We start from the raw sequence: 26,703 nt of genomic DNA on the forward strand, positions 1-26,703 counted from the left end.
TGACAGCTGGCTCAACTGCCTTTTCCTGTGCATAGTGTGGAATAAGATGCTCTGTTAGGAGAACACTGAGGAACCCTTTCTGTGAAGTGAGAAAGTGACTCCCTCTGGCTCATCTGTGATTGGTCAGAGCACCTTCCCAAACTGTTCAGCCATGTTTTGCTGAGGACTGCTCCAACTACAGCATGTTCATTTCATCCATCCATGTGGGGAACAATTCATCTCAGCTGCACAGAATCTACTCCCAGGAAACAGGTGCAAGGTCTCCTTCCACCCAGGAATAACCCAGAGGTGTGTGTGTGCCGACAGTGACTGCTCCTTCACCTCCAGCTCCACCAGCTCCCATTGGCACCCAGTCAGTGGGGAAACACCGACACTGAGGTGCTGGGCAGAGTCCCAGGGCTCACACCAGTGCCCCAACACTGCTCCCCTGAGCACAGCATGGGGACTCACATCATCTTGACTCCTTCCCTGTCCTCGTGATTGATCTCTGCCAACACTGCGTTCATGTCAAGGTTTTTGGTCATTTCTTCCAAAGCATTTTCAGGAATCATATCTATTAAAAAAAAAAAAAAAAAAAGGAGTAACTTGGAGCAATTGCAGTTCCTCTCCAGCCCTAGAAAAGCAATGAAAAGTGCAGAGGTCTTATGCTCTCTGATGCTCTCAGAGCAGATCGGACAGCACAGCCCTCCCAGCCCCATATCTGTGTCCGACAGCCAGGAACCTGCAGAGCAGTAGGGCATGGGGAGGGGAGTTCCCAGGGTGCCAGCTCACTGGAGTGAGCACTGACAGCTCAGCAAAGCTCTGCAGAGCACTGACCCACGTGGGGACGTGGCTCCCAGGGCTCTGTACTCACGCTGGTGCCCAACGATGCAGTGAGCAGCCAACAGCTTCAGAGATGGCACCTCAAACAGCGCCGGGTGGAACAGGAGCTCCCGGGCCGTGGGGCGCCTGCCAGGGTCCTGCTCTAGACACTTCTGAATGAACTCCTGGAGAAAAAACCTGCATGAGACAACCAGCAGCAGCAGCAGAGCAATTCAGGGCACCAAGCCCCGTAGCTCACCCGCTGCAGGGGGTCCTCCAGCAGCTGGATGGCACTGTTGATGGCCTCCTGCGGCACATAGGATGACTCCCCGTTCCCCTGGATCTCCAGCACTGCCATCTGCAAATACAGAGCAGAGCATCAGACTCCACTGGGAGTGACAGCCTGCATGGAAGACAGGCTCAAGGAGACCACTGCCAAGCATGAGATCACCACCACCAAGCTGTTTGGGGGTACTTAAGGTCACATTTGGAGAGGCAGAGAGAATGGCTGCCTTATTACAATAGCTTGCTCCTAATACCCCAAGACTGCCAGGGAGCCCCAGGAACTCTGCCAGCAACAACCTGGACAGTAAGTGTCTCCATTTTGAACCTCATGATCCACTGGCCTGTTATTCTGTTTGATAATTCCATAATGAAACAGTGACTGGATCACTGCCAGGATCTGACAGTGTCCCTTCTGGCTGTGTGAATAGTTCTGCATCGCAGAACAAGAGCAAGTACACAACACATCAAGAACGGGCTCCTGACAACTACACAGACACTAATTCCCAGCTAGGAAAGGCTAGAAAATATTGCAGAAAATGTCTCTGCATTCAGCTTAAATTTTGTTTCCTAAAAGTTGTATTTTTCCACAGTTCTCTTCCTGCTTCAGTAATGGAATGTGCAGCACAGGTTTAGGGTTCCTTGTGTTGGCTCTTTTGGACAATTCTTCTCAGAAAATACTCCTGACAACAGCTCCCATTACGTGGACTTGGACCTACTGACTACAAGGACAGAGGAAGCACGAAGCTGCTACAACCAGGTACGTCAGACTCACATCAACTGCAACCAGCACCTCTATCAGATGGGCTGGCCCAGACAAAGTGACAGACTACAGCTGTCCTCTGCTCCAAACACCCCAGGCACTGGTCACATAGATGGTCATTACATAACAGTCTGCAGCAGCGACTATTCCCTCCAGCCAGTGAGTCTGAATTCAGGACTGGCCAAGGCTTGCTAAGTAATTCATTACCCGATAGGAATTTTGGGAAGAACTGCAAATCCCTGAGCCATTTACTTCTTAGTGAGGCACTTGGGGGAACCTCCATAGGGATACCTCCAAGGCAAAGTGCACTTGGCTCTGAGAACAAAACACACTTGTCACCGAGCAAACCCACCCATGGCCACAGCCCTTCCAGAGCTCTCTGTTTCCTCGGATTCATCATCCCTGTCCCACAGTCCATGTTTGACACTTACCTCCAGTGCACACATCCCAAAGGAGTAGATGTCCACAGCAGTGGTGACATTGGCAACTTCTGTAACACAGAAATAGAATTGTTATTAGGCAGTTCTGCATGCAGCAGCAGCACTCTGCACCAGGCTGGGCCAGTCCTGCAGCTTCTCCCTCCTCTGCTACCAAAGAACAAAGGAGCTAAAGCATTTCAGCAGGCAAATGGCTCAGAACTGTTAACGTGGCATCTGCCAGGAGCCTGGAACTGAGAACAAGGTGCAGGACAGCTTGGAAGTATCAGTAGAGCCAAAAAAAATCCCCAGGCTTGCAGCCAGAGCCACACCATACCTCCATATTCTGGGGCAAAGAAGTGCAGGTTCTTCTGCTCCTCACGACAGGTCTTCACGTGGTTGTTAATTGTGTCCGGTGCCACTAGAAGAAAACCAGGAATGCTTAGGATACAGGAAACCACATCCCATTCCTGATGAGATCCCAGGGAATGCCTGCAACTCCAGACCCTTGGAGCCCAAAGGGGCAGAATGGTGTTGTTAAGGTGAGTCTTCACAGCCTTCATCTCTTGTCACCTGCCCCGACCCAATACATTCCTGCATTGCTTCCTTGGCAGCTTAGCATCACTCTCCAAGGGCAAACCTGGAGACCACAACTGCTGCCTACAGGGGGACAAGGTGGGAATAACTCCCAGCTGAAATGCCTAAGTTCAAACAGATCTACAGCATTTGTCACAAGCAACTGATTCAGAATAGCAGCCTGAGGAACAGCCAGAGATGCCAAGATCACTGCAATTGGTCACCACCTCGGAGTTCTGGGAGGATGGACCTATCAGGCAACTCTTCCTTTCAGGAGGATGCTGGTGCCAAAGCACCTCCAGACAAGAATCAAGCCAAGCTGCTGAGGGAAGGGAGGTGACCACCCAGACAGCAGAACCTCCCAGCACCCAGCACCTCCACAAACCACTCACAGCTGTGGGGAGGAAATAACTTGCAGGCACAAGAACAATGAGCAGAGCATAAGTATGGACGCTCATGAAGGACAAGCTTTTGGGACAGCCACCTCTGCAGAGACTGCAAACAACTCTCTGAAACAAAGCAGCTGTCTGCCAGGGAGAAACACTGAGGTGGGCAGGGAGCACAGAGCCACCACCCATTTGAAGGTCTACTGTCACACTGGAATGTGCCCAGTCCCAGAGTCTCAGGCCCATGTCCCACCTGGTCACCCTCCTGGACAATCACAATCAGTCCCTGTCTGTACTGGCACAATGTGGGCTGACACGGGACGTGCCAAACCACTTGTATTTTTCCACACCGAGGAGGATTCCCAGCTGAGTGACTAGTTACCAGTTTCAGAGAGGAGATGTTCTTTGGGCTCTAGTCAGACAAGAAGGGCCTGCCTTGGTAACTCAGCTCAGCCTTGCTGCATGGCACATACCAAACCATATTACCCAATTTGAGTGCTGGAAGCAGAGCTTGCTCCAATAGCTAGGGGCTTTTTTACCAACCAACCATTCACAAGTAACGGCTTTCTGTTCCCTATCCTAGGAGTCCAGCAAGATGACTCCATTCCTAGTGCTCACCTGTTCCCAGACATCTCCAGATCCTCTCACCTTCACACCACCAAGCAGCATAAGCTACATTCTTTGTCTTTCTCCTAAGACCCGTTCTGTTTTCCCAGTGACACTGACTGCTTTAGACAAGTTCTGGCCAGGGCCATGCACCATCACACCAGTTCTCTCTGCTGGAGACTCTGCCCCAAAGGATCTCAACACCCTCCCCCACATGACAAGCAGCTCGAAGCCTCCCTTGAGGAGCCAGAAAATGCCAGATCCTCATCAGCACCCAAATGATGAGCTCTGGACTTCTGTTCACCTTAGTATTTTGTACTCCTCAGTCAGTTACAACTGGAGTTTGCCCAGTCCTCTGCACTGGACTGGATGTGTTCCTATGCTGCTGGAGCTAACCCATCAGCCCCAACCCTGTCACCACACATCCATCCAGTGCCAGACTTGGCACATAGAGTAAAGCACTCATGGCTTGTCCAGCACACTGGGTTCTCATGCCAGGCTTTCTAAAGAGAGTATTTTAGGCTTCAGAAACCCTTCTCTTCCAACTGCAGATTTATACTGTTGTTTATGGGATCCTGGATGTCTCTGTGCCCAATGCAGTGCCCAACAGAAACTATCATACAGATGTTTGTGATACTTGTTAAACCTGCAGCTACTGCAGGCATGTCAGAGGGACTCCCAGTAGCAAACCAGACAATGTGGAGAGAGAAAATAACTTATTTTTGAACTCTTCTATTTGTTCTGCCTTTCTTATCAGAAAAATGCATTGTAAAAGGAAACAGGGACCAAAAACTCAGCAACCTGGTCCTGCCAAATACAGAGCAGAATCAGCCAAGGAAAGTTACCCTCCACACAATGTTGTGACCAGCTTCATTTTCCAGTGTCTTTAAATCCTGTTATGAGCACATCTTGGATGGCAAGGGCCAGTTCACTGTGCAGGCACTCTGTTCTTGGCTCCTGTGCCCATTTAAGGACAGGGATGAGGCAGTAGTCAGTCACAGAAAAGTTTATCAACAGAAACCTCAGCAGTGATGGATGATGCACTTCCACACCAAACAGGCAGGTAGAGTCAAAGTCCAACCCAGCCTCCATCTATAGTGTCCTTAATGAGGTCCAGCCAGCCTTGATAATCAGCTCCTCTGCATCCAGGTCCTACAGACCTTCTGCAGCAGCACCAGCATTTCTGGAAGAACCGGGCTCGCACTGTCCGTGGGACGCTCCAACCCAGACACACAGAACTGACACACAGAACTGACACACAGGCAGCTCTGAATTTGCTGCTGTGGGTCAGCCACAGACCTGTCCCCTCTGGTACTCTGGTCTTTGTGCTTCCTAACGTGCTGAGTCCCACTGGAGTGTTTTCCATCACTGTTGCAGAGATTGGCTCTGCAGCTGGGTTTGATCAGCCACACTTGTCAGGGAATCTGCCTGTTCCAGCCATTGATATCCCAGCTCACATGCACCTTGGCTGAGGTGACAGGTGTCACCTCACTCTGTTACTGCAGAGCTGAGGTAGCACAGGGTCAATGACATCAGACCCCCAGAACCTCCTGTGTGTCTCAGAGCTAAGCAGGGACAGCCCTGCCAGACACAGTCCCGCTCTATGCACTGACAGCACAACTTGCGTCTGAGGTCAGCTCTGAAAAACTTCCTGCAGGTGTGTTCAACACAGCAGCCAGAAGTGCTGTTACAACTGCGACAGGATTTTAGATGGCAAGACAAGAAACTTTGGGTTTGGTCTGGTCACTGTTGCAGGTCATCTTGATACATGGAGCGCTTAGCAATGGCAGGGGCTTGGGAGCTTCACCTGAGCCTACATTTTAAACCAGCCTCCTGACTGTACAAGGTAAGAACACACACCTGAAGTTACCTCTGACACATGCTCTCCTGCCTGACTCACACATGGCTGCTGTCACTTATACACCTATTTCTATATTCTCAAACTGGCTCCATGCTGTGCATGATTGGATGGATGAAGGCTGAGGATGGCTACTAAGTGAGAAAGATCACAAAGACCACAAAGGAAAGTCAGATCACCAACAATAACAACGAATGTGTCTTTCTCAGGCACAAGAAGGTGATTACAAGGGGCAGATTACAAGACAGCCCCATGGGAATTGACAAGTCTGGTGGGCAATTAGCAGAGATGAATTTTAGCAAAAGGTTCAGCCAAATACGGTGTCTGAGCAGGACAGGTGATAGGAAGAAATGTGAAGCACAGCAGAAGGTAGGGCAAGCAACCTGTCTTTGTCAATCTGACAACAAAAGCATAAAAAGAGATAATGGGCATTCCTACAGGAACATGCTGTAGCCAGTCAGACTGCTCAAACCCTCAAGAACCTGCAAAAAGAGTTGGCCAGAGTAAGTGGACAGCCTGTGTGCCCACTGGTTGTTAGCAGTGCCAGCCAAGGAGGCAATGGTGGCATTCCTTCCTAGCTGTCCCTACAGCAGGTTTAGCAGAGCTGCCTGGGCATCCAGCCCCTGCTCTGGAACACTCCATGCTGTAGAGGACACTTCCCTCTTGTGCAGTGTCCATCTCACGGGTGCTTTTATTCTGCACTCAGAACTTCCTCCTTGCAGGCAGCAAAGGTCTCCTGTGCCACAGTCCTCCCCACAGCCCTGCCTCACCTCCTGCAGCAGCCACTGAGCTGTTTGGGTTCTTGTGAGCATGCTGCAAAGCACAATGGGACCCCCCTCCTCAGCAAAGAGCCCAGTGCCCTGGCCAACAGAAAGCAGGGGGAAACCAGGTGTCCGTGAAAGGATCAGCAACTGATCTCTAAGATTGTCCCAGGCTTGCTGTGCAACCCAGCAATGGGACTGTACCACCAGGGACCTAAAAATTATCAACTGAACCCAAGACCACCCTCTGCAGCTATGAAGGGGTGACCACAGAGCCAGGAGAGGTATGAGGCCACATTATTATCCCCTGCACTCATATGCCCCAGACACTTTCACTCCTGCAAAAGGGTACAAGGCTGCACAAACCCACAATGTTACAGTTTCCTTTCTCTGCACACAGTCATGACAAAAGCTTTTTTATTAGGGAGTGCAACGCCTAGAAAATAAGGAACTAGGAAGTTATTTGGCATAAAAAGAAGCATACAGCCATTAAGCAAGGAGTTAAACAGGAAGAAGTGTCATATTTATGCTGATCACAGAATAAAAGCTCCCTACAGCCCTCATATCTGTATCAGGGATTGCAAACAGCGTTTGCAAAATGTTTGCAACACTAAGACAGCAGAAGCAACAGGATTTTATTATTTTTGGCAGTTGAGTATCATTAGCTGAAGGAGCAAATAGATTCAGTGTATGAAAAGTTCACTACACCGTTCCCAGTGCAGGTAAAGCTCCCCATGTGCTTACACACATATGCACACATGCACACTTTCCTGCTTCCCAGCAGGAAACCAACCTCTGCTAAAACACTGCCCATGGTTCCCTCCTGAGAAAACACTGCTGGAGCAGAATCAGTGGTACTGACAATAGAGAGTTAATGTCACACAAAAACTGGAGAAGGCTACTCTCCAAAGAAATTAACGCAGAATCAAAATCATGGCATGGTTCTTGTGGAAAGAGACCTGCAGAGGTCACCTTGTCCAATACCCCTGTTCCAGCAGGGACACCCAGAGCTGGTTGCCCAGGACCATGTCTAGATGGCTTTTGGGTGACTTCAAGAATGGAGACTCCATCACTGCCTTGGGCAACCTGTGCTTGTGCCACCACCACAATGACAATGCCTGGGGTCCAGAGGGACCATGTGGGGTCCAGCCTGGCCTCTGCTCCTGTCCCCGGGAGCGCTGAGACACCTGCAGAGCCCTCCCTGCCGCTGTCACACCCGCGATCCCCGGGGCCCGCTCTGCTCCGGGCTCAGCACCCGCAGCTCCCTCAGCCTTACCCCGGCACAGACGCTCCAGCCCTGCAGCATCACAGGCTGCTCGGCGGGCTGTCCCCAGCTTGTCCCTGTCCCTCGTGTCCTGGGGACACGGCGCTGGGCCAGAATTACAGGGTGGCTGCACTGAGCAGAGGGCCAGGACCTTCCCCTCCCTCCTCTGGCAAAGTTTTGCCTAATGCAGCCCAGGGCATCATCAGCTACTTCTAGGGCCAGGGCACACACTCCTGTCAGCGAGCCACAGAGGGACATGATCACACTGTGTCACATTTCTCATGAAGCAGCAGGTGGTATTTTTACAGTTAAAAGATTACTTAAGAGTTCTAAGTTGACGTGTTTGACCACATCCATTACATGGAAGCAGAAAGTAGAAGTAGGCAGAGCAGGAAAAACAAGAACAGATAAAAAAGAGCTGTAAGATTAGTACCTGTCAATCCACACTCTTAAACAGTGACTTAGGAGCTTATTGGCACTTCATCTGGAAGAATTCATGATACAAACAACTAACAAAGTGTTTGGAAGATATGCAATCTGCATCAATTACGAGTTCCACATTCTAGACCAGATGAATGAAGGTTTCACTTACCATGCAAACCCCTGCTTGGGGTATACCAATGCAATATTGCTATGAAAAAGATATACATGTTCACATCACGGTGCAAGAATTACATGCAATCAGAAAAAACAAGAGCAGATATTGAATGAAATGCTACAGAATGAGCTACTCTGGAGGAACCATCTGCTCCCAGAGGACAGACGTGCACTAGAAAACAAGTCCTCAGAAACACGACCATGAAGATGATCTTCTGTTGTGAGCAGCTCTGCTTAACAGAAGCAGGGACTGAACCAATATAAATGTACATTCTAAAATGCAATTAGGGCCCACAAGATCAAGAATTTCAAGTACAACTTTCCCAGATTTCAAACTCCACGTCGTTGATTATCATTGTTCCACAAGGTGCCAGAGTGAGAACACTGCTTGGCCCACACAGCTCCAGGCCTAAACCACAAACCTGTCTAGGCTGGCAGGGACTTCTTGAGAAGACAGCTCACCCCTGCTCAGGCACGGGCAGCCACCACAGGCTGCCCTTGCTTGTTGGTGTTTAAGTGATCTTTTCAGAACTGGCACAAAGGAGCTTCCTAAACTGCTGAGGTTCACAAAGCCTTCAACCAAAGGGCCCTGGAAGGAAGAGACACCCACAACTGCTGTGCTAATATGAGAATGGGTGAATGAAGACCTGGGTGACTATAATTCACATCCCCATGCCCACTGGGAAAGTCAAATTAAAGCCGAGAGAAAAACAGAGCTGAACAAAACTGAAGCAGCAATGCCTTCAGTGCAACACAGAAATAACAATGACCTCAGAAAATGGATGTTCCATAACCTGGAGCACTAAACAGAGACATTTAAACATTTTAAAATATCTTACTTAACTGAAAACAACAACCAGACTAGATGACCATAATTTCCTGGTGTTTTCCTGAATGAGGTCAATCACAGCAGCACACAGAGGGTACTCTGAGCTAGGGAAATAAGTACTAGGAGCAAAAGCTGCCTTTTAAACCTTCTGCAAAATAAAAATGAGTTTATTACTATCACAGCATAGAAGGAGGAAAATCTTTGCCACAAGGCCACCAAGGTCACCAGTTCTTCCCACTAAATTGGACCTTAAAAATCCCACCACCCTCCCCCAGACACACACACTGAACACGTGGTCAGCAGGAGGCAGCTGGAATTCCAGCACAGACAGAACCCATGGACTGCCACTCACCCACAGCTGCTCCTCCTACTTTAACTCTGTGCTTATACAAAAACCCAGGGCAGGTCTCTGGAACTGTTTCTGCCACTCTAGTAAACACAGCAGCAGCTACAGCATTGTAGCATTACAATTACATCATTGTACCATTACCATTAAAATCAACCTCATGCTATTCAACTCAGTTTGTTCAACAGTTTCTCAAGAACAACCCAAATGAGAAGTGCCTTCACTTGGAGACAGGCTTTTACACCAAGAGTGTCACAGACAACACAGACCCATGGCAGTCAAACCTTTAAAAGAAAAACCTGCCCCCCCCAAAAAGTAGCCTGGAACCAACCTTGAACTTTCTTCTAGACAAAAAGTTCCACTCAAAACTATTTCCTTGCCCAATCTCATTCCCAGCAGCACCTGTAGTCACAGACAAACCTTATGAATATCTGCCTTAGTTTTGCCAAGTTTCTAAGGAAACAAAAATGTTTGGCTTGGTAAAGAACGTGCTTGACTCACATATAAAATTGTACAGTTAGAAAAGCTAAACTACATCAATTTGTGTTGCATTTTCCTAAATCAATGCTAACATGCCATTTTTATGGCAGATTTTTCTATGTCTGATGACTTAAATTATCCATTATTTTCCTTTTAAAACCACACCTGCCATAGTTGAAAAAATAAAAAAGCCATATCCAAGATATCCTACTAACCTCTTATTTCTGCATCACCTCAGGTGTCTGTTAAGAATGTGGAAACCAGCATGACATTTAAAGATCAGGCAACAAAATCCAAGGGAGTGAAGTGATGACTAAAATAAGATTAGTTATGAAAGCATGTCACTCACAGCCTCATTAGCTCAATGCTCAAGCAAAACAGGAGCCTTACACCCTAGATTGAGTGTTTTCAAACCCAAATCACTGTTCAAGATCTAAGGCTTAAACCATCCCCAGCTGTCATATCAACAGTACCTCCTGGTACAACAGACTGTCAGAACAAGTTCACAACCAGGAAAGCTCAGTATTCCAAGGCCATCTGATGCTGTTCCAGCACAGGTGAGGTACCACAGCATCTCCTTATGCCTGCAGAGTGCTCCTTCAGGCTTCTCCTGTCCTTCTAGAACCAGGGCCTTTGGTACTGCTCACAGGGGTTTTGGAGGAGGGGCTGGCCAGCCCTCAGCCTTGCTGCTCTCAGCGTGGCTGAGCCCAGGCTCAGCCAGGCTCCCATGCTGTGGGCTCGTTCCTGGGCCAGTGCGCTCGCTGCCGCTCTGCCACCCTGCAGCCATCCCCAGGGACACCTGCCCTCCTCAGGACTCCAGCCCTGACTACATCACCATCCCCCTGAGCTACACCAGATCCCAGACCGAGCTCTCCAGAAGCCTCTGCTCTGCTGGCAATGCAGAGTGGCACGACACATCCTCCTGCCAAACTGGAGAGCACAGAGCCCATCTGGTCAGGCCATTGCCCTTTCCACCACTTCAGCTGATGGTTGGTAGGTTCCCAACTCAGAAACAAACTCTAACCATCGAAAATAACCCTGATGGCAATAAATAAAATAAGTAATTATTTTAAATGTAAACATGTTGTTCTATGCAATAGGGTTACAAATTGCAGCACTCGTATCCTTCTCTGGCTCCCACCAGCCCAACTCCCCCTCCTCATATGCACAGATCTCCCCAAAACCAGAGATTTATCTAGGGAAACATCAATAGCCAAGCTTACTTCAATCCAGGGACTCATTTGGGGCAGGAGGGATCTGGCCATCAGGAGCCAGACACATTCACTGAAACATTCATCTTAAAACCAACACATCTAAGGAGTTCAAACTACAAGCAAGCAATTGGATAGCCAAGCACACAGTGGGGGCTAGTCCAGGGCTGGATCCCAGCCAAGGGCAGCAGAGCAGCAGCAGGGAAGAGCCTAACGGAGGTGGGAAGTTCAGCTGGGAAGAGCTCAGAACAAGGCATGGCTTGTTGACATGCAGGAGCTGGCATGCACAGGGCCCGTGGACTAGCACACGCTAAGAACATGGAGAGGGAGAAAACTAACAACCAGGAGACTTCACAAAGGGCAGTGCTCCCTCTCTGTAAGGCTCTGGCCAAGAGCACAAGGAACTGTTTGCATCCCAGCACAGAACATGAGCTCTCCAAGCAGGATGCACCTAAGCCAAACAGTTTTACACACAGCCTTATAGCAAGGGAACACTGTAAATACATCAGTGTGTATGTTTGTGTGTTACAAATATAGATACACACACATATATATATAAATATATATATACAGATACACACAGAGAAAAAATCATGTACATGACATAAGTGGAGTCACATCACAGGAGCGGAGAAGTTTGCTCACCATTAGCAAATATCCTATGAAAGACTGTTGTAACAGAGCAGCCCGTGAGCGGGAAGTAAAACGAGATAAAGTCAATGAGTTGGTGAACAGCAAAGCACTTACATCCATAGAGACAGCTGGGTCAGAGTCAGGGCACACAGGGACAGGACTGAGCACTGGGCCCTGCCTCCAGCCACCTCTTCAAAATAAATTTACCTAAGGAACATCAGGGCTTCTACCCGAGAACCAGACTGGGCAGGGGAGACAAGGCATCTCTCACCAAGCAGAAGATTATGGCTGACTCTGAGAAGAAGAAGTTGGAAATTCTGTTCTTCTGTGAGTGTCCTACAGTCCCACCCACTCCACCCCTTCAGCAGAGAATTCCCTTTCTCTACATCCCAGTAGCTTCTGGCCACAGATCTCAGCAGGAGAACCCACACTTACACACCTGGCCAGATGATGCCACAGCAGAGCTAACACCCCTGGGGTCCTGCCCCTGGAATTGAGTGCAGACTCTGAGCAGACATGACTAAAGACAGACTGAGTCTAAGGTCAGGTGTGGTGCAGCCAGGAGAGATGCACAGCAGCAATGCCTGGAGGCACAAGGGGAAATCTGCACTGCACTCCACGGAGCCTCCTCTGTGCTCCATCAAGGTCTAACTCAGCATATGCTGACACATGGCCATGTCTCAGGAGCACCAGAGGACACTGAGACCCTCCAGCTTGAGGCCTCCTTTCTGCTGGGGCACTCCAAGAGCTGCCCAAAAGGGTTTCTAATTCAAACATATAACTTCTTTCCACCTGTGAGCGGTTCTTACACTGCCAGTGGGAATTCCAGGAACAGCTCCCAGCAATGCCAACACGAGCAGGCAGCAGCACCAGGCACCCTGTGTGTACATGCTGCTCCTCCTGCACTCAGAGCAGCTGCAGCCCCAGGAACACACCTGGCAGCACATCCCCTTGCTGTACAGCACAGACACCCACGGAGGCACCACTGTGCTGCACGTGGGCTCTGTGAAGAGTACACAGGGCACAACTTGGACTTATCACAAGGAATGCTTTCATCCGACCACAGCTCCACAAAGCAGGTGGAACATTCCAGTCTCTGGGAATACCAGTGGCAAGTTTAAGAGCTATAAGTGGCATTCCTATCTTCATCACGAGTTCTCCAAAGCTCTCCACTCATTTGAAACATTCTCCTTAAATCTACAAACTCTGTGCTTTATGGAACTGGAGAATAAAACATCAGCAAATGAATGGATTATGGATGGCTTTTGCATTTAAGCATTATGCAAAATCTTTCCTCCTTCCCACTCCCTTTTTCTTCCACAGTTGACCCCCAGCACACAGATTTACATACTGAACAGAGAAACAGTGATCAGTGCAGCCAGTGCTCATGCTCCTGCCTCTGAGGGAGCAGCAAGGAGCAAAGGGCTGTCCCCAGCCCTGAACATGTGTCACAGGAACCACCATCAGATATTTCCAACGTGACGCTGCTCTCCTGGCACGCCCTCCCCCAGCAGACAGCAGGATGTCCTGCAGTACACACCAGCAGCTGCCTCAGCCAGCTTTTTGCCCCACATTCAGCAAGTATTCTCTTTGCCAAAGCCACAGGGAGAGGAACTTTGGGAGCAGCATCCAGCACAGTACTGGGGACACAAACAGCACCAAAGCACAGCTCACAGTGCACTGAATCCTTGTTCCCCATAAATCCATGGAAATTACTGTCCTGCTGCTTTTAAGTAAACAAGGAAGTGCTCAGATACCAGTCAGCTGTACAGAACAAGGGCAGGAAGCAGCAAACATGAGCCTGGCATTGTTAGTGACCCTGGAGCAACTGTTCCAGGCCCAAAATTCAAACCCAGCCCATGTGGCACTGCAAAGGCAGCAGTGCCAGGGAGAAAGGCTCAAGCTCCAACACAACCAGCAGTCCTGGGGATGTAGCTTTTCCTTTTCTGGTTGGGTGGGCATTGCAGGAATAGGAATACATCCTGCAATACTGCCAACTCTAATTCCAGCCTGCACTGGAGCCACAGCTTTCCCATCTGGAGGATTCATCTTTTGACCACAAGCCCACTTGCAATCACTTCCTTTTTTATTTAGGAAAGGACCAGAATCTTTTAGATAAATTACTTTACTTCTGAACGTGAGGTGAGCCAGGCAGCCCACGCCTGTGGAGCAGAGAAGTCTGCTCAGGAATAGCTGCACATGAGCACTGCAGCTGCAGTCACATTCCAGCACATCCTGCAGCTGTAACAGCACAGACACCCACTTCTCCTGGCATGAGCACACACACGTCCCTCCTGCTGCACCTGACAGAAGCAAAGCTTTGTGAAACTGAAGGGAGCAAAGGTGTAACAGTGCTGAGGCCACTATTTGTACCCCACAGCTGAAGAGCCACCTTCCTACACAGCCTCTGAACAGCACCCTGGAGCTGCATGCTCCGGGAACGGCAGGTCTGAAGACCTGCAGGATCTCCCTGTGGTGAAAGCCGTGGCTGCAATGCCAGCTCCATGGGTTTGGTTTTACAGACAGCGCTGGCTGCCCTGCAGAAAGAGGGCAGCTGCATGGTACTTTGAAACTAAACTAAAAAAGGGAATTTCTTGAGTACTCAAGTCTTCCCATCAGTCTGAACTGAGTGCCAGGGAGTTTGCCAGCATACAGGTACTATATGTACTCACTCTTGGAAATCTCTCCCACTTGGACAAAGTCAGGAAAACACAATAAAGTCTGTGTGACGACATGATGACATCAGCTTGTGTGAAGAGCAAGTCCCCAAGTTTACAGGCAGGTCAGGAGCAGAGTGCTCCTTCTGCCATGATCCTGTCTCCCTGGTACAAGCACAAACCTGCTACCCCAGTTCTGGAACAAAACAACAACACAGGAGTTCTTTGATGGGAAGGAAAGCCACAGGTCTGCAGCTGATGGAGAGGCTATTCTGGATGACAGGTGATGCAGAGCATCTTTCCCTGTACACTGCCACATCAAAGCAGAATTCACACAGACAACAGCTCCAGGAAAGCAAAGACCTATTCCTCAGATCGAGAATACTTGCCGAAGTTGAACAACAGGTAGCAAAGCTGTCCCTTGAAAGGTCATGTCAAGGTGTGAAATAATGCATCCTGACAGCAGACAGATTTTTAGAGACATGGGAAGAGCAGGAAAAACCAGAGCATGCAAGGATGCTCTGCACTACCAGGAACATCACTGCTTACTTAGGAAATAAACTGTTTTGGCACAGGCTGGCTGCTCCAGCAGGGCATGTGTGTGCCAAACAGGCCGAGGGCAGCTCAGCAGCCTGAAGGCAAGCCCATGGGATAATGGGATGCTGGACCAGCCACTCACTGCAGCCAGAGTCTGTCCACTTTATTATAAACGTGGGCTGCTACAAGCTGTGGCTTCATGGACACAGCTCCCCAGGCATCTCCCAAAGCTCCACAGTGCTGGGAGGAGAACTCTCTGTGTATTAACATGAAACTCTGCAGAGCAGATGAACCCACAGATGATGTGCTTACAAAACCTCCAAGTTTCAGCATCGTTTCCTGTATCATCCCCTTGAGACAAAAAGCTAAGGAAGAGGCTAAAAGGCAAACAGTACCCAGTATCAGTATTCCTGCACCTGACAAGGGTCCAACCACCAGTGAATTCTGTTCCCAGTCTCTGGCACATCTGATGTGGAGGTGGAGAAGCACATGTACACACATGCCTATCGTGCCAGGGAACCTGGAAAGGAGTAGATGCCTTTCTCTGTTTGGGCAGTCTGTCTGAAAAGGCAAGGGCACCCCCAGCAAGCATTACCTGACCCGATTTTGATCAGTCCGTTGTGCTGGATGAAGATGGTGTCACAAGTCAGGTTGCCATGGATGATGGGGGGATCACAGGAGTGGAGGTAGCTGGAGATGCAGAACAGAGCACTGGTCAAGGCCTTGAATTCCTCCCTTCACACCCTCCCACATCAAGAAACATCAGAAGAGAACAGGAGAGGAAAGGGCACGTGCCAGGGATTTACAGCAGCCGGGAGATACAATTCAGTGACTGTACATCAGCCTCTAGCTGAGAACCAGGAACAGATAGGAATTGTCTCTAATGGATCTCCAGAACATGGCAGAGGGGAAGAGAAAGCTTTCTCCTATCAGTTCCCAAGAAACTCAGGGTACCAGAGGTAAAGACACGATTTCATCCAACCGAGTACGGCTGAATGGATTCTAAAAGGGTTACAATTTTATTTTTATACCAAAAATATCAGAGCCTTAGTCTGTCCCTACTCAAAGGGGAACAAAGACGCACTTAATGCTATACACACATAACTGGGCATGTTTGTCAGCAGGCACAAATAAAGCTTTTCAGTGCTGGGTCCAGGTACACTCTGTTTTTGCATCTCACTCTGCTTAGGTTTATGTTAGCAGCTAGCACAAATGAGGACAGTCAGCTCCCAGAAGCTTATTGGAACACAAACTATTCACCAATAGCTGTAATTTAGCCAAGTGGCACCTGAGTTTCCTCTATGGAGTGCAAGCCATGCTCTGTCATCCAGGCTATTGTTTCTCTAAGGTTCTAACTAGCTACTCACCAACTCTAGCTCAGGTGGAAAAGAGTTTTTAAAACCCAAACCACATTCTACTCAGCTGTATTGCACTAAGATGGCTGCAGAAGAGCTGCATCATCAAGAAATGTACACACACATCTAACAACACCATGCCTCAATATCCATGAATCCACTGTCTGTAACAGGCCTGCAGCCTGCCAACACTATGGAAGTTTTTCTCAGTCCTCTCACATGGAATTTTGCAACATTCCCCTGACCATGGAGAAACCTAGATTATAAAGCTGGATACTCTGGAGAATTTCCTAATACTTAACTGTCATATCAGTCCCAATGGCTGGGATCTCAAGGTCAGTACCCCACGTACCTGAGAGCAGAGAGGATCTGGGTACACCACCGCTTCCATGCCTGCAGATACAAGAGGAAAAGGAGAAAAATCATCCACAAGGAGCTAATCTGTAGTTCTGTGATTCACAGCCCACTTGTAGGAAGCAATACATGCTTTTACTCAGTGCAGGTGTGAAGAACTAAGTACTTCTATGGTCAGCTTGTTTCTACATATTCCCATGGGTCCAGAAACACACCTGTCCTCCAGTCTCCTGTGTACAGACACTTCCCCCCTTCCTGTGAGGGCCCCTGGAGAGAGCCATGCCTGTCATACCACACCTAAGAAGCTGCAGAGCTGCTGGCAGTAAAGCAACTAGCACAGAACTGCTGTCCCAGAGAACCTGCAGCTGAACTAGGTTACAGGGACACAGGGGAGCTGCAGCAATGTGTTATCACCAGTTCTCACTGGGATCCTCTGCTGAAAGGGCTTTCCAGGGGCTGATGGCTCTAAAGAGTTATGGTCACATGGAAAACAGGAGTTACCTTTTCATTCATAGTTTTGTGGTTTTTCTTTGTCTTCTTCAGGAACTGTTTCAAGCTCCCTGAAGACATGTACTCAGTGATGAAGATCACCTGTGGGGCAGCATGACAGTTACCCTCCACCTTGCTAATTACCTAACAATGAGAGCCCAACAGGCCTGATGGCTGCACTTACCCTGGCCTTGTTCTCTTTGACATCAGCCCAGTATTTGTGGAACTTCACAATGTTGAGATGATCCAGCTGAATTAAGTTGTCAAACACTGCTTTAACTTTTTCCTTAACATCAGAAAGACAAAAACATGTCATATCAGAGACCACACCAAACATCCTTCTTTCTTCTTGGGTCTTGGTCCCCTCAAACACTAATGTATATGTCAAGCCTCTGTGCTAAGAACAGGCAGGATCCCATTTTCTTCTGCAGTGCATCTCAGCAGAGTGTGGTTTGATTGCCAAGTCTAAATGAACACAAGGGCTCATGGAAACAGCACAACAGTCTTCCAGGATATTTCCTATACAGGCCAGGCTTAAGCCAAATTTGCTACATTTGGACAGCACAGCATTCCAAACCCAGCCAGTAATCAACACAAAAAGTATCCATAATCCCACCCCAGGGCAAGGTATGCTTCTCACATCCTGGTGGGAGGCACATCAACTTACTTCCTGAAGCTTGAAGTTCTTCCGCTCAGAAAACTGAACTTCATTCCAGACAACTTCCACACCTTCCTCCGTATCCATGGCCAGGTAGGCACTGTCAATCCCCGGGACATTGCGCTGGTTAACCTGGAGGGAAGGGTGGAGAGACCTGTGAGCTCTAAGCCAGCAAGACCAGACCATTGCCATGCAGCACTCACTGGAAAATTATGAACTCTGCTCATTAACTTTTAATTAAATGAGAATTCCAGGACAGGATTTGCACATGTATTTTCAAGCAGGGCATATCCAAAACATGAGTCACAGCAGACCATGTGAGCAGCAAGTCCTGAGCACACTGGTGGGAAAACCTCGTGTGCACAAACGCTGTGTCGCAGCGAAGCTGCCTTCCGCCAACAATATATTACATTTCCATGGTTCAGGACACCTGTAGTTCATTCCACCACAAAAAAAAAAAAAAACACTCCAACAATACAAAAGGGATACAGAAATGTCTCAAGAACTCAGATACAACTTTGTGAAGGAATCCTCTGAAAGGTGAGGACACCTGAAACTCAATCAAAGCAGAGAGGAATAAGGGAAAAACTGAAGCTTCAGAGGTGGGAACCAACAACACAAGGGAAACCACTACAATAATTTCTTTAGTTAATAGTTGTAAACATTGACGCAGCACAAGTACATCCACACTGACTATTAAAGACTCAGATGAGCACTCAGAAAGCAGCAAGGTAAGGTGAGGGGATTGAGAGTTTGGAGCACAGCACGAGAATGGCAAGGGCTGTGGGAGGACATAAGGCTGAAAGAGCTGTAGAGATCAGAAGGGAACCCCGCTCCCAGCAGCAAAGTTTTCTATAACATTGCTCTTCTTCAGATATGTAGCAGCATTCAAAGATGAACATGGTCTCTTTCATCCAACATCCATGGCATTTACTGTAAAGCCTTTGCCAGGCAATTTCACAGGCACACAGCAGTCACAGTCACGGTGAATATCCCACTGCACCAGGCAACATGCAGTGACAGAACTGGATTCAAAGCACTTAGAGAGGACAGGAAGGTATAATTCACCTTTTAATTGTCAACCAGCAATCATTACTGTTCCCATCTGCTGACCACACACCAAGAATCACTTCACAGATTCATAGGACAACATGAGTTGGAAGGGACTCCCAAGGATCACTGAAGTCCAGCTTCTGGTCCTGCACGGGAAAACCCCAATAATCCCACCCTGTGTCTAAGAGCACTGTCCCAACACTCCTTGAACTCAGACAGTGTTGGTGCTGATTACCAGGCTTGGCAGCTTTCAGCTGATCCAGCTTCCCCCCTGAGGTAACTGTTAACACAGATTTGCCTGGCAAATCCAGACTCATCTTCTACATCTATCACCTCCAAAACCTGACACCTCCAAAACATTTCAGAGCTCCTCCTTCTCATATTGTGTCACCTTCTCTTCCCTCACTAGGGACCCCATCAGCATCCTATTGCTGGAAACTTCTTACTTTATATAAGAGCTCCCTCAAAAATCCCTTCTCCCTTGGCAGCCACTTTCACATGATCAAATTTACCCAATTTCATCATTCCAGCTGAGTTACTCTACCCCATTCTACTTCCATAGCCTGACAACACAGAGTGACAGGCCACCAATACAGGTGGGATTCTTTATGATCTCCCAAGGGACTCTAAACAGGCCCAATGGCATTTAATACTCTGACAGTGCAGGGACAGAGGGTGCCAAGCACAGTAAAACCAGAGTAATACAGACTTCTCTGGCAACTCAGCAGTAAACGAGTGTGACACAACCAGCTAGCTGCAAGGCGTGGCACAGGCAGGAATAAGGGCTACAGACCATAATTACACAAGGAGAGCCTGAGCTACAGAGAACAGCTATGGAAAATCATCACAGGAGGTGACAGCCGAGTATGAACTACCCCACTTCCTGCCACTTGAGCTGCCTACATAACTGAGGGGTGAAAGGACTGAGATATGGTTTAGAAAGGCATTCATATTGATCCTAAAAACTTGAACTTATTGATACCAACAGGCCAGGCCTGCTTTGTTTCATCATTAAAGAAAGCTGAAGGAATAAAAATAATTAAGGATAGACATTTATTCCTTCAAATTTTAGAATAACATCTTAGGGATGACAGCAGCATAAAATCACCCAGTACCATTACTAAAGCTGAATGGCAAAAGGCTTTAACTTCAGGGCAGGTTAAAGAAGCCCAAGGCAGCAGAAAGGCAGATGTGTGTGAGCAGTGCAAGGACAGGGTAACAGCCACCACACTGACACCCAGTGCCCCTGCATCCCTTTGGATTCTCCTTCTTCATCCCAGTTGCTGCCTGTTCACAGAAACATCAAGATTGGAGAAGACATCTAAATGATGGAGTCCAGCAGTTAAAGGCCCTCTACTGAAAGGTGTCCAGCTTTACTGGATTGAGTAAGTCCTCAAGTACAAGCAGCTACTGAAAATCTGCCCCAGTAATGCAGCTGGGGCTGTGGACTTGTCACATCTCCCACTTGTGGCCAAGCTCCCCTAGCATAAATGATTTCCATGACTCATAGGCAATATCCCAGAACACCAGATATGACTCAGGACACCAAACCCCGCTGACATCACCAACAGCAATTCTGCTCCTCAGGAGATTCAATAGCTTGGGGAGAAGAGTAAAAGGGGAAAAATGCAGACAGACAGCTGAAAGGCAACAGCAGATTCCTCCTGCTTGCCAAACCCCTACTGCACATCCCTTCCCATGCTCAGCAAAGCACTGAGATAATTCATTACTCTGGTGTTTGTCCCAGACAGCTCCAGACTAGGCAGCTTCGACATTGAGGGAGGAAGTGACCTGAGCCCAGCTTAGCCTGAATTTCTGCAGCACAGCAGAGGAAGCAGCTCTGCACTGCAGAAGTACAAACACAGCTCTGAGTCCATGTAAGCAAAAGGTAAGGAAGCTCAACAAGGATTTCAAGTACTTAAAGCAGTATGGATGGAGTGGCACAATAGCTCTAAGGAAGTTAAATTTCCCTTTGGAAAGTTATTCCATTGTCTAATATATATTTTTTCTAAAGCTCTCAAACATCTGTGTACCTGTTGCTGAAAGAACACAGACTTTTGGAGAGACATTCTGTGGTTCACATGATCTGTCAATTAAACAAAGAATAAAAACAGCCTAAATCACAAGTCACAGCGATTATTTACAATCTAGGGATAAAAGGTATAAAAACTGGGAAAAAGTCCACAATAACTAGAGTATCAGTACAGAATGGACTTGCACATTGAAAAAGAGCTGGGGAGCGGCAGCACACCAGGCCACACCCTCACAAGAAGCCCCAGATCTGGTTCAGAGTAGCATGAGTATGTTACCCAGTTTCCTTGGCCATTTGTTTAAGCCAGAGAAAGGCGAAAGCTCTGCCCAACCACCTGGCAAATGGTTGGGACTAGAGATAAGAGACCCCCAGAGCCAGCAACCCCCAGCTGAGGAGCTCAACTTCTCTTTGAGCAGAGGGGAAACTAAAAGCAGCAATTTTAGCAACAGAAAACAAAAAGAGCTCTCTGGGATCTGAGGCTAATCCAGAATGTAACACAATAAAGAATGCCAGGTCCACTGCAGGCAAAGGGAAAAGAAATCTAACAAAGCAAAGAAACAATCCACTGCAGGCAAAGGGAAAAGAAATCCAACAAAGCAAAGAAACAATCCTACTTCATGCTTTAATTAAACTGACACATTGGCCTTGGCAATTACAGTCATGGTAGTAAAATGCTGAAAGGCTTTAATTCAACAAGAAAATTAAAATAACCAGTGTAATTTAAGAGCAGCAAGGAAAGGAAGGTATTGATTATTACCATGGCTGTACAGACCACCTCATGCAGCAACTAAACTGTAAGGAAAAGACAATCTGACCATCAGCAATACAGTAATTGGTTCTTCCAGACATGCTGCAACAAGTAAAAGGATCAAACACATCAGCAAGAAGTTAGTCTGTTAACCCAATGCACACATCTAGACCATTTAAAGACAGAGTTAAAGGTCCTCTGTGTGTTGAAGTTCTCCCTTGCTCCTAACTTCAGTGCACCAGTTCAGGAGATGCTGTGCTGAAACCCAAGCCAAAGCTGACACATCCTTTAGGCACTAACAGTATGAGTCCCTGTCACCTGCCATGGGTCCTGACCTGCACAGCTGAGCCCTGCTGGGAGCCAGGACACCCTGCATGGAGCCCAGGCCCCTCCTGCCAGCCAGAGCTGCATCTGCTCTACAGGAAAGGGACAAGTTTTGAAGCCCTGCACAGTGTCACACTGCCTGTGTCACACCACCATTCTACAGGCTGTCACCCAGTAGTCATCCAGCCTCTCCAAAAGCACTCTGACAATTCTGGCTAAACAACACACTGCAGGACAGACCTAACTACAAATTCCCGCCAGGAAACTCCCCAGGCAGTAGATCAGCAGTTTACAAAACCACAGAAGTATGACAGGAGTCAGGATACTTTGAATAGAAACAGCACGTCTCTGGATACAGTCACTGAGATTGGAAAAGCAGTCTCAGATCATCGAGTCCAGCCACTCCCCCAGCACTGCCAAGGCCACCAGTAACCCATCCCACAAAGTGCCACATCCACACTGCTTTTAAATTCCTCCAGGGATGGGGACTGCACCCCTGCCCTGGGCAGCCTGTGCCAAGGCTGGACATATCTTTAAGGAAGGAGTTTTCCTTAATACCCAACCTGAACCTCCCGGGGTCCATCCTGAAGCCATTTCCACTTGTCCTGTCCCTGTTCACTGGAAGCAGAGACCAACCCTCACCTGGCTGCACCCTCCTGTCAGGGAGTTGTTGAGAGTGAGAAGGTCCCCTCTGAGCCTCCTTTTCTCCAGGCTGAGCCCCTTTCCCAGTTCCCTCAGCCTCTCCTGGTGCTTCAGCCCCTTCCCAGCTCCGTTCCCTTCTCTGGACACGCTCCAGACCCTCGATATCTCTCTTGTTGGAAAGGGCCCAGAGCTGCCCCCAGGATTTGAGGTGCAGCCCCACCAGTGCCAAATATCCCAGGGGGAAAGAGGCATCATATTTAATGGACACCAGAAATGAATACAAATTGCCTAATGCAAGACCAAAGGGACGAGTGCTCTGTTTCACTTGGTGCTTCAAAACAAACAAGCAATCCAGTGGAGTCCAAGAGCTCAGTCATACTATGGAAGGAGGAAGAGGCAATGATTCTTCATCCCTGACTCTCAAAGGGAAACAGAAACAGCACAGCAAAATAAATAAGGGAGTGTGGAAGAAACCCCAATATCTATAAATAAGCCCATTCAGACAGTCCATCAGGAAGGTTCCGGTAACTGTGCTGGGGCAGTAAGTTCAGATGAGTGCCAGCACTGTGAAACTCCAAGGAGAGAGTGAAAACCAGACAGGACAAACTCCATGGGAGCTACTCCAAGTCTGCTATAGCCCATCCTGTTCTTCTGTGATACTTTCACTTGGCAGACAGACCTTCAAATCACTGCAGGTAACTTTGAACAACATCAATCACACAGGAGGGGTTGAAAGATCAGTGCACTGAACAGAAAATGCCATAAAAATTGGTGTACTGTGGAAGTACCAGTCTTGGAAACAATCCCCGAAGCCACACAAAACACTAATGAAAAGTGATTATTTAATGTTTTCTAATAATACTGGAGAAAGTGGGCAATGAAGTGAGCAAATATCACATTTTAAACACGACGATGAACACCTGATCTTGACACACATCTATAAATGGCAAAGTTCACTGCCATAAGATGTCAGAAGTAAAAATGGCTGCAAGGTGAGATTATCAGTAATTTTGAAATGGAATAAGAGTATTTGGGTACACTATTCATGGGATGCTTGAGGGAACTTCCAAAAGTATGCAAAAAGAACAATCAAGACAAGTATCAAACCAAGCCCTTAGCCTTGTCACCATCACCTGCACTGTCTTTTTGTTAAACTATTTTTCAAACTATTTTCCTATTTTCAAACTATTTTCAATGTGCTTCTCAATCTCTGTGCATGTGCACAGGCAAGCACTCACATCTACAAGCAAGCTTCACACCAAACGAGCCAGAGAGTTGGGACAAGAGGTCTTGGGGTCGGATTTTTCAGAGACAGAGGGCCTGGGAGAAAGGTACTAGACACCTGAAATGGGATTTTTCCCGAGCACTGATAAAGAGAAACAGGATACAGCTTTCCTGTCATCCAAGTCACCATGGGGTGCTTGACGATTACCATGCTTTCATGGCTAGCCCATGTCTGGCTGTGCCTCTGTCTATCAGGGTTTGCCATGCAGCCTCCCTGCAGGCAGGATCTGGAGTCAGAGCCAGCACACAGCCTCTCCCCTCTGCTGGCCCAGCAGGAAGCCTCTCCCCAAGCCCAAGCTCCACCAAAGCTGTGGCAGCTGTCAGGATACCACGATGGCTGCCTGGGCTTCCCAAGACAGAGGGCTGACGAGGGACGGCTTTGGTGCTGCTGCAGACCACGGCATTTTTAGAACAGCTCTGTAAGGAATGCAGCGAGAACTCCATCCCTCGGCTGCAGGCAGTCCAGCGCCTCCAGCCTCCCAGGAGCTCTGGAGAGCAGCAGCCAGCCACCCCTGCTCCAGCCACTGTTGCAAGGAGTGAGTGCCAGCTCTCGGTCACAGCCTGTGAGCAAGGACACAATGGGGTTGTGACAAAAGCTCAACCCCCTCTGCACCCTGAGGTGCCCCTCAGCTCATTCTGGCACATCCCAACGGATCATTTCTTTCAGGAAGCCCCTGCATGAGCCAATAAAAATGTTAAAAGGCTTCAAATACTCCCTTCTTCTTAATACCTTCCCTGTGGTCAAGGAATGCTATAAAAACTACAGCATGGCATTTCTTTTCTCCACCAACTGGAAAAAAAGACCAGATCCATTGTCAAAGCCTGTCAGGGAGCTGGCAGCCCTCTAAGTACCAGCTTGCTTGGAGGACTGGTGCTTATCTTTTACTACCTCAGCAAGTTTCTTTCCAGTCACAACAGAGGCTGAGAAAAATCAGCCTCCAGAATCCCAGAATCCAAACACTCAGTCTGTTAGCATTTTTTCTCCAAGAATCCTGCACTCTGTCCCCTTGAAGAAATGTAAATCCAGAGGTACAAAAGTCACCAACTGCTTTCAAATGAAGAATTATTCAAGCAACTGAGACTCCCCCTAGAAGTGAGAAGACAACAAAGAGATAAAGATGCAGCAGACCTAGTGTTTCACTTCCTGTCTCTCTGAGTTCAGGTCCTCATGAATCACAGCTCTTTTCTTAACACTGGATAGTTCCAGCATAGATCGAGAGCATCTGTAAGCCTGAGCACTGAAATCCAACTGTAACATCTAGTCATCAATACCTGAGGCGTGCCAATCCAAAAGGCAGACAGATCTTCCATAGAAAAAAGAGAACCAAACTAATGGCAGTGTGCTGCCTAAATGAATTTCTGAACTTCCAGTATCCAATGAAGAACAGCAAGACTGGACTCAAATGCACAGGTGCACACTGTCTCAAACTCTGCTCCCTGAGTTCTGCTCCTGACCTGACACCCAGGGGCACAGGGAACTCCACCCATCATGCTGTCATAGTCTACACCACTGTAAGGGAAGCTGTGATGGGCTGCTGCTTTCAGCTGAGGGTGAAAAACCCCAGACAGAAAACCAAGAATTATTCAACATGGCAACCACTGCATGCACATCCACACTGACACATGAGACATGTGCCCAGAGATAAGGCAGAAATGAACGTCTTGATCTCAGCAGTCACTGAAGTGGGGCAGAACACAGAAAGTGCAGCAGGGAAAGTCCAGCAGCTGATCCACAAATGAGTCAGTAACACATGAGCCACAGAGCAACAATCAGCCACAAGGTCACCAATGGCTATCAGGAACTGAAACGTCACCTTCAGCCACCCCAAAAATCCCCCTCAACACTTCAGAATCCGTGGGACATGTGCCCAACCCCTGTGCCTGCCGTCGGTGCAAGACAGCACGGGACAAGTTTCCGGATGACGGACAGGACACGAGCAGGGCTGCAAGAACAGCACAATGTTCTCCCACTGCTCTTGAGCAGCCTGACATATTCTCTGGGAAAAGGTAAAGGTATTTTAGCAGAGATCAGTGCCCATTCTCCCATTTTCTCCTCTTCTGCTCTAAGTGCCAGGCTGAAGAGCACAGCAGCACTGGATGAGAGCAGCACTACCCTGAGCAGGCTGTGCCTCGTGACAAGCCCACAGAACAGGCAGCCAGGCCCAGGCCTGTTGGGCCTCTGCCCTCTTCACCCTGACAGACACACCCCGAAAAGGGGACCTGCTTGTGCCCACACACACAACACGGATTCCTTCTCTCTAAAGTACACCACAAAGATGTCAACAAAGTACTTCTTATAAAGCCTTGGCTTACACAGTCACACAGTGTTCTCCTCCCCAGAGGACGTACAGAAAGAAACTTGGTCACACACAGCCATCACACACAGCCATCACACACAGCAAACCCAAGGACATCGCCATCTAGGAAGGGCTGAGCCTCTCCTACTCACACGAGCTTGCCAAGCCAAACACCAAAACGCTGGGCTGAAAATAAAGATTCTGCTGCAGCAGTGCACAACTCTTCCTACACTTATGTGTCATCCATGTAGCTTCCAGCAGGGACAGCAGGCACCAAGCTCTCAGTTTCAGGTTCACCACTAGCCAGCTTCAGGAGGCTAAACCTGACCTGCTGATGTGGTGCTGCAATCCTGCTCCATTAGGAAGTTTCTATTCCTAGGAGGCACAGCAGATAATTCTCAAGATACTTGGAGAAAGTAAGTTATGCATGCATGCTGCCTGCAAGAAGGAAATGGAAATGTCCT

The 26,703-nt window shown here is 48.3% G+C and overlaps 1 protein-coding gene across 2 annotated transcripts in view; it reads right to left on the reverse strand.

Annotated features, from left to right (window-relative positions):
* Window positions 1-26,703, reverse strand: part of NRBP1 (nuclear receptor binding protein 1) — a 34,408-nt gene that overhangs the window by 3,166 nt on the left and 4,539 nt on the right. The window contains exons 3-13 of one of the 2 annotated variants that reach the window (XM_054002057.1): window positions 17,869-17,991; window positions 17,386-17,487; window positions 17,214-17,303; window positions 16,711-16,751; window positions 15,599-15,693; window positions 11,822-11,845; window positions 2,600-2,683; window positions 2,278-2,336; window positions 1,061-1,159; window positions 854-986; window positions 451-553 (exon numbers count right to left, since the gene is read on the reverse strand). In XM_054002057.1, the coding sequence (XP_053858032.1) occupies window positions 451-553; window positions 854-986; window positions 1,061-1,159; window positions 2,278-2,336; window positions 2,600-2,683; window positions 11,822-11,845; window positions 15,599-15,693; window positions 16,711-16,751; window positions 17,214-17,303; window positions 17,386-17,487; window positions 17,869-17,991 (953 nt within the window). The remainder of the gene's footprint in view (window positions 1-450; window positions 554-853; window positions 987-1,060; window positions 1,160-2,277; window positions 2,337-2,599; window positions 2,684-11,821; window positions 11,846-15,598; window positions 15,694-16,710; window positions 16,752-17,213; window positions 17,304-17,385; window positions 17,488-17,868; window positions 17,992-26,703) is intronic. The other variant, XM_054002058.1, reaches the window with a different exon arrangement.

The sequence above is a fragment of the Vidua macroura genome, chromosome 35 (genome assembly GCF_024509145.1).
Source record: "Vidua macroura isolate BioBank_ID:100142 chromosome 35, ASM2450914v1, whole genome shotgun sequence".
Classification (NCBI taxonomy): domain Eukaryota; kingdom Metazoa; phylum Chordata; class Aves; order Passeriformes; family Viduidae; genus Vidua; species Vidua macroura.